This window comes from Pan troglodytes, chromosome 15 (assembly GCF_028858775.2).
Source record: "Pan troglodytes isolate AG18354 chromosome 15, NHGRI_mPanTro3-v2.0_pri, whole genome shotgun sequence".
In the NCBI taxonomy this organism is placed as follows: Eukaryota; Metazoa; Chordata; class Mammalia; order Primates; family Hominidae; genus Pan; species Pan troglodytes.
This window is the reverse complement of record NC_072413.2, coordinates 86725883-86740484: the sequence shown is the minus strand read 5'-3', so window position 1 is coordinate 86740484 and position 14602 is coordinate 86725883. Positions and strand designations below refer to the sequence as shown.

General features: G+C 36.7%; 1 protein-coding gene across 13 annotated transcripts in view; it reads left to right on the top strand.

The window, feature by feature from the left end:
• EML5 (EMAP like 5) overlaps positions 1–14602 on the top strand; it is a 182342-nt gene that overhangs the window by 61206 nt on the left and 106534 nt on the right. For all 13 annotated transcript variants that reach the window (XM_016926543.4, XM_054666214.2, XM_016926544.4 and 10 more), the window contains one exon: positions 4198–4335. In XM_016926543.4, coding sequence (XP_016782032.1) covers positions 4198–4335 — 138 coding nt within the window. The remainder of the gene's footprint in view (positions 1–4197; positions 4336–14602) is intronic.

Below are 14602 nucleotides of genomic sequence, written 5' to 3'. Positions count from 1 at the left end.
TTTTCATAATCTGTGTAAGTTTCTTTAAGCCATTTTTTCTATACATACTTTTTTCCCACCATCAGTTAGTTATAATTCATCTTAGCAGATTCCAATTTAGGTTGCATTGAATTAGTGTTTTCTCAATGATTTTGAATATATTCTTGTCTCTAGTTGTTTCATGCAGACTATTCATAAAAGCAAATTCTTGTCACTTCACACTTTGCATTGACTCCCCAAATAAACAATTGAGTAGTATCTGTAACATCTGTTAACCCACGAAGAATCAAGGAAAACCACTCAAAATTATTTGTCGTGTTTTTAAATTAATTATTGGTAATGTTCCCAATATTCTCAACTTTTGGAGCAACTGTTCTCACAGAAAGGCTAACAGTCTTAAACAAGTCTGTTTTCTCTGGACATATTAAGCTGCTGCAATTCAAAATGATTTAAGTAATTCATTACCAATAAGTAGCTTTCCTTGCTTGGCTAACAAATCAACCACTCAGAAACTTACTTCTCTTGCAACCTCATTGTATTTTTAAATTTGTGAATAACTTCTGTGATGAGATATTCTGTTTTAAATTTTCTAATTTTTCTGAGCTTTCCTGTGAGTTGGAAAAATTGTGATGAGTGCTTAGTCTGGTAATGTATATTTGTATCCTTTTAGCACAGCTACAGTGTCATTGCATAATAAACCTAATGCTTTGCCATCTAATTCAATAACAGTATAGTCCGTGCTCCATTGTGCCTTAAAAATGTAACATTCTAAGTCCAGTATGAATATATACATTGGTAAACAAAAATAATAACAAAATGTCACTATATGGTAATACAGATAGCCCTCAAAATTCTGTCAAGTTGTAACTGTGTCACTGAAAATTGTAATGTCCTAAGGAGCAGTCCAAAGTGATGAGAGTGTATCATCTCTTTCCCAGTATCTCAACTCTGCCTCTGTAGTGTGATACAAAGACAGTATGTAAGCCATAGACAATACATTAAAAAAAAAAAAAAAAAAAAACAAAGAAGAAACAAGACCGAGTGTGGTGGCTTATGCCTGTAATCCCAGTACTTTGGGAGACTGAGGCAGGTGGATCACATGAGGCCAAGAGTTCAAGACCAGCCTGGCCAACATGGCAAAACCCTGTCTCTACTAAAAATACAAAAATAAGCCGGGCATGGTGGCACATGCTTGTAATCCCAGCTACTCAGGAGGGTGAGGCACGAGAATCGCTTGAACCTGGGAGGCGGAGGTTGCAGTGAACTAAGATTGTGCCAGCACTCCAGCCTGGGTGACAAAGTGAGAGACTGTCTCAAAAAAACAAAACAAACAAACAAAAAAAAACAAAAACCAAATAAGTATATGCCTATACTTCCATAAAACTTTATTTACAGATACAGAAAGTAGAATTTCAAATAATTTTCTTGTGTTTCAAAATTTTATTAAAACTTTTTTTCAACCATTTAAAAATGTAAAAATTATTCCTAGCTTTCAGACTGTACAAAAATAGGCAGCAGGCCTGGTTTGGCCCACAGGACATGGTTTGCTGTCCCTTGTGGTAAGAGCATAGAATGTCACCAGCAAATATCATATTTAATGTTGAAGTATTGAAGATTTTCCTTTGAAATCAGAAAAAAGACAGTTATGCTATTTTCACCATTCTGTTCAGCTATAGACTAGAAGTCTTGGTCAATATAGTAAGGCCAAATGTATATGTGTATAGCATATATATGTATGTGTATATATATATACACGTACACACACACAGATTGGAAAGGAAAAAAATAACTGCCATTCTCAGTTGGTTATATATATATATGATGTGTTTATATATATAGAAAAATCCAAAGATGAATTACTGGAATTGAAAAGAGAATTTAGCAAATTTTCTGGATATGAAAACAATATACAAAAATCATTTTTCCTATAAACTAGTAACAATTTTAAAAATACTATAAAAGCATTTAGAAAATCTTAGTTTTGCTGATCTTTTTCTAATGTCTTGGGGGTAGATGCCTATTTATTAAATTGTAGCCTTTGTTTATTTATAATGTAGTTATTCCTTGCTATTTTTGGGGGAGATTACTTCCAAGACCCCCTGCAGATACCATAATCTGTGGATGTTCAAGTTCATTATATAAAATGATATATAATTTGAACATCCTCCAAAATACAGTTACTCCTTGAACAACACAAGTTTGAACTGCATGGGTCCACTTACAGGTGGATTTTCTTCCATCTCTGCCACCCCTGAGATCGTAAGACAAGCCTCTCCTCTTCCTCCTCCTCAGCCTACACAATGTGAAGATGATGAGGATGTAGACTTTTATGATGATCCACTTCTACTTAATGAATAACAATTATATTTTCTCTTCCTTATGATTTTCTTAATTATGTTTTCTCTAGCTTACTTTATTGTAGGTATACAGTATTAGTACATATAATGCACAAAGTGTATGTTAAACAACTGTTTGTGTTATTGATAAGACTTCCAGTCAACAGTAGGCTACTAGTAGTTAAGTTTTTGGAGAGTTAAACATTAGACGTGGCTTTTTGATGGCATGGGAATTGGTGCTTCTAACCGGTGCATTATTCAAGGGTCAACTGTACTTTAAATCTCTAGATTACTTATAATACCTAATACAGTGTAAGTGCCGTGTAAATAGTTGTTATACTATATTGTTTAGGGAATAATGACAAAAAAAAAGTCTGTACATGTTCAGTACAGATGCAACCATCATAGGCCTAACTACATTTTCCTTCCATGGTTGGTTGAATCTGTAGCTGCAGAACCCATGGATACAGAGGGCCAACTGTATATGCATTTAAAGCTCCCAAAAGTTCCTCCTAAGTACTGTTTCAGCTATATTTCACAAGTTTTGATTTTAAGCAGTTTTATAACTTACTTCAAAATAGTAACAAATCATTAAGAGTTCATCTTTGTCTTTGTCTTTTAGATTATATGGAAGTATAATTCTTAATTTTCAAACAATGGGTATCTTCTAGTTATCTTTTTTGTTGTTGATTTCTAGCATTGTGGTCTGGAATAGATTCTGAATTTGGATAGTTTTAAACACTAGACTGTATGTACATAAGGATGTATACATATATGTGTACACACACACTCTCTCCCTTTGGTCAGGGTAGAAATAACCTATCTAAAAGTGAAAGAATCAATGTACTGCATTGTTTAAAAATGCATTGTATTGGCTGGGTGCGGTGGCTCACACCTGTAATCCCAGCACTTTGGGAGGCCAAGGTGGGTGGATCACCAGAGGTTAGGAGTTTGAGACCAGCCTGACCAACATGGAGAAACCCCATCTCTACTAAAAATACAAAATACAGGCGTGGTGGTGCATGCCTGTAATCCCAACTACTTGGGAGGCTGAGGCAGGAGAATCGCTTGAACCCGGGAGGCGGAGGTTGCAGTGAGCTGAGATCACACCATTGCACTCCGGCCTGGACAACAGGAACGAAACTCCGTCTCAAAAAAAAAAAAAAAATGCAGTGTATCACACTACAGATGCAGAGTTGAGATGTTGGGAAAGAGATGGTATACTCACATCCCTTTGCACTGCTCCTCAGCTCATTACAAATTTCAGTGACACAGTTACAACTTGACAGAATTTTGACCGCTATGTGCATTACCATATGGTGACATTATTATTTATCACCAGTGCATACTCATCATGTTGACATAAGAGGAAAAAGATAAAATTGGACTTTGAATGTTACATTTTTAAGGCAAAGTGGAGCATGGACTTTACTGTTATTCAATTAGATGGCAAAACATTGTGTTTATTATGCAGTGACACTATAACTGTGCTAAAAGGATACCAAAACAACAACAACAACAAAACATAGCCAGGTTGGGTGGCACATTCCTGTAGTCCCAGCTTCTCATGAGGCTGAGGCTAGAGGATTGCTTGAGCCCACAGGGTCAAGGTTATAGTAAGCTATGATCACGCCACTGCACTCCAACCTGAGTGACAGAGTGACGTGATGTCGCCAAAAAAATTAAAAGCAAAAGATTCTATCAACTTCTGTCATTTAAGCATGAACAATTCCCATTTTCATAGATAAGAATTTCTTGCCACACAACAGATAGTTAAGATATCTAGATTTATCTTAATTAAGATGAGATTATTTTAACCAAAATATTTTTATTAAAGTATGCATTAGCTAACCTTTTTTATTTTTTAAATTAAATTTTACAGGATATGGAGCCTAGTAGATCATGCATTAATAGCAAGGTGTAACATGGAAGAACCAATTCGTTGTGCAGCTGTCAATGCAGATGGAATCCATCTTGCCCTTGGAATGAAGGATGGCTCATTCACTGTACTTAGAGTAAGGTATGGTATTAGGGTAGAAACACATAATAATTTTATCTTCAGTGATACAGAATATAAGTAATTTTCTCTTCAGCGATACAGAATATATAATACTTGTTGTTTTTACCTACTTATCCTTTTCTCTTCCCCTTCTTATTAATATATTTATTTCAGCTGTTAATTTCATCAAGTATAAAAATATATTTATAAAAATAGCTTTGTCCAAAAAATAAATTCAGAAGCCTTGGTTTGGGGGGTTAAGAATGCTTAATAGATTAATGGCTAAAATTTTGAGCTATAAAGTTTGGGTCCCAACTACCTTTTCCTGTTAGTATAGATTTTCAGTAATGATCCCTCTCCGTTTAACAAGCTGAGGCTGTTAAAATGGGGTTGTTGTTGTTGTTGTTGTTGTTGTTATTTACAGCCTTATGCTTTAAAAAATGCTTCCATCTCTTCTTTTGTTTGAGTAATTAGAAAAATTTAAAGAATTTGGTAAAGCAGTTAACATTTTGTGTTGAATTATAGATAGATAAATTCAATTGAATTCTATGCAGCCAGTAAGAAATTTGCTGTAGATCCACAGGATAAGTACTTACGAAGTCTTTCTTCTCTACCTCAGTGAACGGTAAGATCCTTCGCTCAGTTGCTCAATTCAGAAACTATTAACACAGTTCTCTCTTTTGCCTCCCCTATGTAGTTAATTAAAGAGTTCTGGAGAGTCTACTTCTGAGATAGCTCTCATATTAATCTCCTTCCTTCTATTCTCACCATTGTACTCTTGTGTAGGCTTCTGTCATCTACTAACTGGATTGGCGGAATAGCCTCTTAGCTGATCTTCTTACCTCCTGTTTTGTTTCCCTCAAGACCTTTCTTCACTCCACAGTGATGGTGATTCCTTTTAAAACACATTGTGTGCTTTCTTCTTATTTCTAAAGTATGATAAAGGCTTTGTACTGTCCTTAGGATGCAGCTCATAATCCTTCACGTGGTATGTAGTGCCCATCTTTCCAGCCTATTTCTCAGTACCCCAGTTTCTTTCATCTATAGGAAACTCCTTTCCTGTATCACCATGCCATACAGTATATGTTCAGAACTTATTCACTCATTCTAACTGAAACTTCGTACTCTTTAACTAACATCTCCCCATTATGAACAGATACATTATGTTTTCTTGTACTTCTGAGCCTCTACATGTGCTGACTCCCCTTTCCGAGACCGGTTTTTAAGTTAACATTTTTTATTGTGGTAAAATATATAATATATAAACTTCACATTTCAACCATTTTTAAATGTAAAATTCAGTGCCATTAAGTACATTCACATTGTTGTGCAACCATCACCACCCTCTAGCTTCAGAACTTTTTCATCTTCCCAAATGGAAACTCTGTACCCTGTAAAAAATAATCCCATTCTTCCATCTCCTAAGCCCATGATAACCATCATTCTACTTTCTGGGTCTCTATGAAAGACATAATTTGACTACTCTAGGTACCTCATATTTTAAAAAAATGAATATAACATTTGAATATAAATTAAAGCTTTTTCCACAGAGCTCTATAAGTATGTCATATTACTTTATTTTGTCATGCTGAAACAGCTTCTTGAAGAGAGATGAAAGACTACGAAACCTCCCTGTTGGGCTATCCATACTGTTACAATTTGGGCACTGATTTTATCTATTGATTCTGGAATCTCTGTAACTATCATCATCTAAGATTAAACATCTGTTCTTTTTCTCATTGGTTGTTTAATTTCTTTGGAGGCTGCTCTTCAGTTTTGCAGGTTAGAAATAATAAATAGAAACACCTGGTCATTACTTATGAATAATAATTAATATTCATGATCAGCTTCATTTTTTCTTTTCTGTAAGAACTGAAAGTATTGGAAGTACTGGAATTGGAGTGCTCACTTATAGAGGTTTTACAAGAATTTAAGATGCATGTAAAACACCTAAGAATTCCTATCATATCTGATACGCATTCAAAAGTAGTGATTTTTTTTTAGTTATACATTTACTTGCCCTTTCAGTTACTGAATGCAGTAGACTGGATGAAAAAGGTTTTATTCCTAATAAGACTGTATTTTAGCACCTGAATCCAACATTGCTAATAGTATTGAAAGGGTTATTCTGATTATTAAATGCCTTTAAAAGTGAACCACAAAATTCTAACTCACAAAATGGTCTTCTTAATCCATCTGAATTTATCTGGTTACTATTTCTTCTTGATTTGCTTTGTATTCTCCATATGGTAAAGCAGGATTCATTACTGAACATAACTTTTTTTTTTTTTTTTTTTGAGATGGAGTCTTGCTCTGTCACAAGGCTGGAGTACAGTGGCGCAATCTCGGCTCACTGCAGCCTCCACCTCCCAGGTTCAAGCGATTCTCCTGCCTCAGCCTCCTGAGTAGCTGGGACTATAGGTGCGTGCCACCACGCCAAGCTATTTTTTTTTTTTTTTGTATTTTTAGTAGAGATGGGGTTTCACCATGTTGTCCAGGATGGTCTTGATCTCCTGACCCTGTGATCTGCCCGCCTCGGCCTCCCAGAGTGCTGGGATTACAGGCGTGAGCTACTGTGCCCGGCTCATAACATATTAAAGTACCTGCACCAGGAGTGGGGGTTAAGTGAGAGTTGGAAGAAAATAGAATGAATTAGAATCTCACATCATGATTCTTAAATTAGTATATAAGGTGGTATGCCAGGGTAAAGCCACAATATCTTCTTAAAACTTATCTTTTCTTCATAATAAAAACTGTTAACAATTTAAAAATTATTTTGTAACCAGTCTGCCTTTTTAAAAATTTATTTTTGTGTCCCCCCAGCTTCATTAAGGCATGATTGACAAATAAAAACTGTATATATTTACGATGTACAACATGAGATTTTGGTTATACATATACTTTGTGAAATGATTACATCAAGCTAGTTAACATATCCATCACCTCACATACTTAACCACTTTAGGAGGTGAGAACATTTAAGATGTGTCTTAGCAATTTTCAAGTATATTCTACATTATTATTAACTCTAATCACTGTGCCATACAGTATATCTTCAGAACTTACTAACTCGTTCTAACTGAAACTTTGTACTCTTTAACCAACATCTCCCCATTTCCCACCTGTACTCCTAATCCCTGTTAACCACCAATCTACTCTCTGCTATGTTTGACTTTTTTAGATTCCACATATAAGCAAGATCATGCAGTATCTGTCTTTCTCTGCCTGGTTTATTTCACTAAGCATAATGTGCACCAGGTTCATCCGTGTTGTAGCAAATGACAGGATTTTCTTCCTTTTCTAAAACTATTTTTTAAAATTTTTGTAGAGCCTGGGCCTCACTGTGTTGCCCAGGCTTGTCTCAAACTCCTGGCCTCAAGCAATCCTCCTGCCTCAGCTGCTGAAAGTGCTGGGATTACAGGCATGAGCCCCTGTGCCCAGCTAATTTTCTTCCTTTTTAAGAATGAATAGTGTATCTCTTTTTTATTCATGTGTACATTGATGGACACTTAGGTTGGCTTGAGGGAAGGGGTGACATGAGTAATGTAAAACTGTCCTTCCCTCCTTCTTCAAATATGTCTTTCCTTATTGCTGTGTTACATACAGATTCTGTAATCTCTCACCATGTTTTCTTAGCTCTTATGAACATTTTTTTATTTTAATTTTTATTTTAAGTTACAAAGTACATGTGCAGGATGTGCAGGTTTGTTATGTAGGTAAACAAGTGCCACGGTGGTTTGCTGCACCTATCAACCCATCACCTAGGTATTAACCCATTTATGCCAGGGGTTGCAAATTTTTTTTTATGAAAAATCAGACCTTGGCAATGACCTTGAGCAGTAAGATATAAATAATTCCCACAAGCTTAGCGTTCCAGTAATGGAGCACTAGGCATAAATGGTTTGAGCTCAGTATGCATTAGCTATTTTTCCTAATGCTCCCCCTCCCCTCACCCCACCCCCAAAAGGCCTCAGTGTGTGTTTTTCCTCTCCCTGTGTCCACAGTTCTCATTGTTCAGCTCCCACTTATAAACGAGAATATGTGGTGTTTGCTTTTCTGTTCCTGCATTAGTTTGCTGAGGATAATGGCTTCTTGCTCCATCCATGTCCCTGCAAAGGACATGATCTCCTTCCCTTTTATGGCTGCATAGTATTCCAAGGTATACATGTACCACATTTTCTTTATCCAGTCTATCATTGATGGGCATTTGGGTGGATTCCATGTCTTTGTTATTGTGAATAGTGCTGCAGTGAACATACACATGCATGCATCTTTGTAATAGAATGATTTATATTTCTTTGTGTATATACCCAGTAATGGGATTGCTGGGACAAATGGTATTTCTGGTTCTAGATCTTTGAGGAATCGCCACACCATCTTCCACAATGGTTGAATTAATTCACATTCCCACCAACAGTGTAAAAGCATTCCTATTTCTCTTCAACCTCACCAGCATCTGTTGTTTATTGACTTTTTAATAATTGTCATTCTGACTGACGTGAGATGGTACCTCAATGTGGTTTTGATTTGCATTTTTCTAATGATCAGTGATGTTGAGCTTTTTTCATATGTTTGTTGGCCACATAAATGTTGTCTTTCAAAAAGTGTCCGCTCATGTCCTTTGCCCACTTTTTAATAGGGTTGTTTTTTTCTTGTAAATTTGTTTAAGTTCCTTGTTGACTCTGGATATCAGACCTTTGTCAGATGGATAGATTGCAAATATTTTTTCCCACTCTGTAGGTTGCCTCTTTGCCCTGATGATAGTTTCTTTTATTGTGCCGAAGCTCTTTAGTTTAATTAGATCCCATTTGTCAATTTTTGCTTTTGTTGCAGCTGCTTTTAGCGATTTCTTCATGAAATCTTTGCCCATGCCCATGACCTGAATGGCATTGCCTAGATTTTCTTCTAGGGTTTTTTATAACTTTGTGTTTTACATTTAAGTCTTTAATCCCTCTTGAGTTAATTTTTGTATAAGGTGTAAGGAAGGGGTCCAGTTTCAGTTTTCTGCATATGGCTAGCCAGTTTTCCCAGCACCATTTATTGAATAGGAGATCCTTTCCCCCTTGCTTGTTTTTGTCAGGTTTGTTGAAGATCAGATGGTTGTAGATGTGTGGTCTTATTTCTGAATTCTCTATTCTGTTCCATTGGTCTACCCATCTGTTTTTATACCAGAATCATGCTGTTTTGGTTACTGTAGCCTTGTAATATAGTTTGAGGTTCAGTAGCGTGATGCGTCCTGCCTTGTTCTTTTTGCTTAGGATTGACTTGGCTGTACGGGCTCTATTTTGGTTCCATATGATTTCTTAAGTAGTTTTTTTCTAATTCTTTGAAGAATATCAGTGGTAGTTTAATGGGAATAGCATTGAATCTATAAATTACTTTGGGCAGGATGGCAATTTTCATGATACTCATTCTTCCTGTCCAGGAGCATGGAATATTTTCATTTGTGTTCTCTTTTATTTCCTTGTGCAGTGGTTTGTAGTTCTCCTTAAAGAGGTCTTTCACTTCTCTTATTAGCTGTATTCCTAGGTATTTTATTTGTAGCAATTGTGAATGGGAGTTCATTCATAATTTAGCTCTCTGCTTGCCTGTTGTTGGTGTATAGGAATTCTTGTGACTTTTACACATTGATTTTATATCCCGAGACTTTGCTGGAGTTGCTTATCAGCTTAAGAAGCTTTTGGGCTGAGACGATGGAGTTTTCTAGATATAGGATCATGTCATCTGCAAATAAAGACAATCTGAATTCCTCTCTTCCTATTTGAATATGCTTTATTTCTTTTTCTTGTCTCATTTCCCTGGCCAGAACTTCAATACTGTGTTAAATAGGAGTGGTGAAGAGAGGACATCCTTGTCTTGTGCCAGTTTTCAAGGGCAATGTTTCCAGCTTTTGCACATTCAGTATGATATTGGCTGTGGGTTTGTCATAAACAGCTTATTATTTTGGGGGATGTTCCTTCAATATCTAGTTTATTGAGAGGTTTCAACATGAAAGGATGCTGAATTTTATCAAAGGCGTTTTCTGCACCTATTAAGATAATCATATGGTCTTTGTTTTTAGATCTTATGTGATGAATTACGTTTATTGATTTGCATTGGTTGAACCAGCCTTGCATCTCGGGGATGAAGCCTCCTTGATTGTGGTGGATAAGCTTTTTGATGTGCTGCTGGATTCAGTTTGCCAGTATTTTACTGAGGATTTTTGCATTGATATTCATCAGGGATACTGGCCTGAAGTTTTTTGTTGGTTCTCTGCCAGGTTTTGGTATCAAGATGTTGCTGGCCTCATAAAATGAGTTAGGGAGGAGTCCCTCCTTATCAATTGTTGGGCTATTTCAGAAGAAAGGGTATCTGCTCCTCTTTGTATTTCTGGTAGAATTCAGCTATAAATTCATCTGGTCATGAGCCTTTTTTGGTTGGTAGGCTATTTATTACTGCCTCAATTTTAGAACTTGTTATTGGTCTATTTTGGGATTCAGCTTCTTCCTGGTTAAGTCTTTGGAGGGTGTATGTGTCTAGGAATTTATCCATTTCTTTTAGATTTCCTGGTTTATATGCATAGAAGTGTTTATGGTATTCTCTGATGGTTGTTTGTATTTCTGTGGGGTCAATGGTGATATCCCCTTTATCATTTGTTGTTATGTCTATTTGATTCTTCCCTCTTTTCTCCTTCATTAGTCTAGCTAGCAGTCTATTTATTTTATTAATTTTTTCAAAAAACCAGATCCTAGATTAATTAATTTTTTGGAAGGATTTTCATGTGTCTATCTCCTTTGTGAAGGTATTTTTATGCATGGATGATTCAAATTGGTATTTCTGCAAGCGGACTAGCATTGGAAATTCCTTTTCTACCATTTTGCTGTCCTCACTTCCCACCATTTTCTGTTTAAAAAAAAAAAGCTCATATCATAGAGTCATATGAAAACTTGCAAATATTTTAAAGTAGAAAATTATATATACACATATGGAACTTTGACTTACAGTAAGCTACACTGTGTTATCAACAGCAAACTCCTCAGAGGCACTCATTCCTTCTCATGAATAGTGAGAGAGACTTCATAATAGTGGAAGAGCTTGATAAGCAAGGCTAATGAATTATGCTGAAGATGGAGTAAGGTTTCCCACAGGGTATGGGATAGACTATTAATAGTTGTAAATACATAAAATTGTCATTTTATTTATTGATTGAGACAAGGTCTCATTCTGTTGCCCAGGCTGGAGTACAGTAGCACAATCACAGCTCACTGCAGCCTCCAACTCCTGGGCTCAAGCGATCCTCCCATCTCAGTCTTCCAAGTAGCTGTGACTACTTGGAAGTAGCCACCATGCCTAGCTAATGTTTTAATTTTTTGTAGAGATGTGGTCTTGTCATTTTGCCCAGTTGATCTCAAACTCCTGAGCTCAAGCAGTCCTCCTGCCTTGGCCTCTGAAAGTGCTGGGATTACAGGCACGAGCCACCATGCCTAGTCAAATTGTCATTTTAGATTCTACCAATGGCTAGCCACTTGTCTCTCTCTGACAGTGTTACTACCACATTTTATCAACTTTAAAAGGGATCGTGACAGTTTTTGCTGAAGAAATCACACATTCATTTAAAATTTTTCTTCAAATTATTTATATTTTTTCTGCTCTGCGTCTTGGGAGTAGTAAGTTCCAAAAGTTGTCTCCTGGCTTTAAAAAAGTAACTCTTTGTGTACATCCATTATTTTTTCACATGAAATGGTTGGTTGCACCCCCACCAAAGAGCCCTATTAGAATATGCTCAATGTGTCCCATCTTAAGTTTCATGCCTCAAACCAAAGTCTCTCTCTCTTACATCACATTTCTACTTTCCTCCCTTTCACAGGAGTATTTCTCATAAAACTGTCTAACTTTATTCTCTCTTTTCTTCTAATTATCAACCTCTATCCTCATTCCTATATGCCTTCTGCTTTCAGCTTTATGTTGAAAAACACTGACTAATTGTACCCTATGTCCCTAAAACTAGGAGACATTTTTCACTTCTCATTTAGCTTGAATTTCCAGCAGTATTTGATTCTCTTAACCACTTGCTGCTTCTCAAAATGCTTTCTCCCTTGGCTTTTAGGTGTTTCTTCTCTTTCTGTTTTCAGCTTACCTCTCTAGCCCCATTTTCTTCATAGGCTAATTATCTTTTGCCCAGCAAGTAAATATTAGAGTTCCTCAAAACTCAGGCCTAGACTTTCTCTTCTTTTTACTCTATGTTTTCTCCCTAGATAGTCTCATTCTGCCTCTGCTGTCAGTTACCACACATAGCCTAATGACCCTGGATGCACAGCTCCAGCTGTTATCTCAAAACTCGAGCTATGCATATCCAGTTACTTATTTAACATCACTTGGATGTCTCAAAGGCACCTGCAACTCAGCATTTCCAAAACTGAACTCATTATATCCCTCCCAAACTGATCATCTGTCTATGGGCCTTATCCTAGTTAATGGCACCATTATCCATGTTCCTAAGCAAAAACCTAGGTGTTTTCCTTGATACCTCTTTCTCCTGAACCCACCATCTGTAATCCATCAGCACCACATCCTATTGATTTTGCTTTCCTAATTAATTTTCTAGGAACATTTTAATTAAGGTTTGTGAATAAGATTAGAATTATATCTTTAACCTATAGTACGTATTACGTCCTATAATAGTATGGAGTATAATACTACATTGTATTTTAAAGAAGCTCACTTTTTTCTGAAGTCTGAGAAACCATCATCTGCAGTAACCTTTTAATTGGTTTTGATCCTATTACTATGCTCCTTTAATTTGTTTTGTTGTTGTTGTTGTTGTTGTTTTGAGACGGAGTCTCGCCCTGTCACCCAGGCTGGAGTGCAGTGGCAGGATCTCAGCTCACTGCAACCTCTGCCTCCCAAGTTCAAGTGATTTTCCTGCCTCAGCCTCCTGAGTAGCTGGGATTACAGGCGGATGCCACCACACCTGGCTAATTTTTTGTATTTTTAGTAGAGATGGGGTTTCACCGTGTTAGCCAGGATGGTCTCTCTCTGATCTTGTGATCTGCCCGCCTCAGCCTCCCAAACTGCTGGGATTACAGGCGTGAGCCACCATACCCAGCCTTATTTGTTTTTTACGTTGGAACCAAATCAGTGATTTGACTGGTACATCTTATCCTAGCTTAACCTCACAAATTAAGGCCAAAAATCTTAATAAGACATATGAGGCCCCCACTTCATGATTCTCCCTCAGCAGACTGAGTTCACACCAGAGTCCCCTTGTTTGTGTCCATTCAACTACAGTGGCCGTCACAAGCTGAACTTGAATACTTTCTCTTGCCATCAGCTCTTTCACATACTGTTGTCTCTGCTGAAACAGGTCCTTTACCTCCATTTCCTATCTTCTGCTGAGCTAAATCTCATTCATTCCTCAGAACAAAATGGAGACATCATAGCTATCTACTCCACTTCCTTTGATATGTCTCCCCAGAATCACTCAGCTAGAAATGATTCTTCTGTTGTATGCTCTGATCAACTCTGTACCTTTACTTTGTGATGTATTATGAACTGTTCATGTATGAGTATTCCCAGGCTTTTGCCTCCTTCTGCTTCTTAAAAGAAACCATAGTGATCATATATTAGTCTCCCAGAGACTTAATTCAGAATGTTTTAAAAAATTAACAAATTTTCATCTAATAGTTGTCGTCTTTGCTTTAAATTTGTCAGAGAAACTCTTCATATGAGAGAGTGGTCATATAATTCATAATATTGACGGAGCAATATTATACTAAAAAACCAATCAGTCAACCACAATCTCTCTGTTACCTTCTACCGTGTGTGTGTGTGTGTGTGTTGGTGAGCAGTGGACATGTTAACAGAAAACCTTGGACATAAGACATTCTTCTCTTCTTAATTGGAAGCAATTAAGTCTCTAAACAAAAATGCTATAAAAAATACCAAAATACTTCTGAAGAATTTTCCAGAAGCATTTTAATGCAGGTCATGAAGATTATAATTATAAAATTTTAAATAAAGGAGGCATAAAAAGTAAAAGCTGCCAAATAGTGCCTTAGACTTTTCTTAAAAATCTTACTCCATATAGGGAGGGAGGAATGGATGGATGGACGGATATGGAGCAAAGGGCAATACTGTATATGGATTTAATGTTAACTTGAAGGAGTCCCTGGGAAATGCAGAGGCAGCTGTATGAGTCTATGCATAGGAAGGGGACCTTGCAAGTTGCAGAGGCAAAAGTGATGTTGACCAGGGAAACTTTAAAAAAAAGTACAGAAGCTTCAAATAATACAATCTTGGATTTATCTTG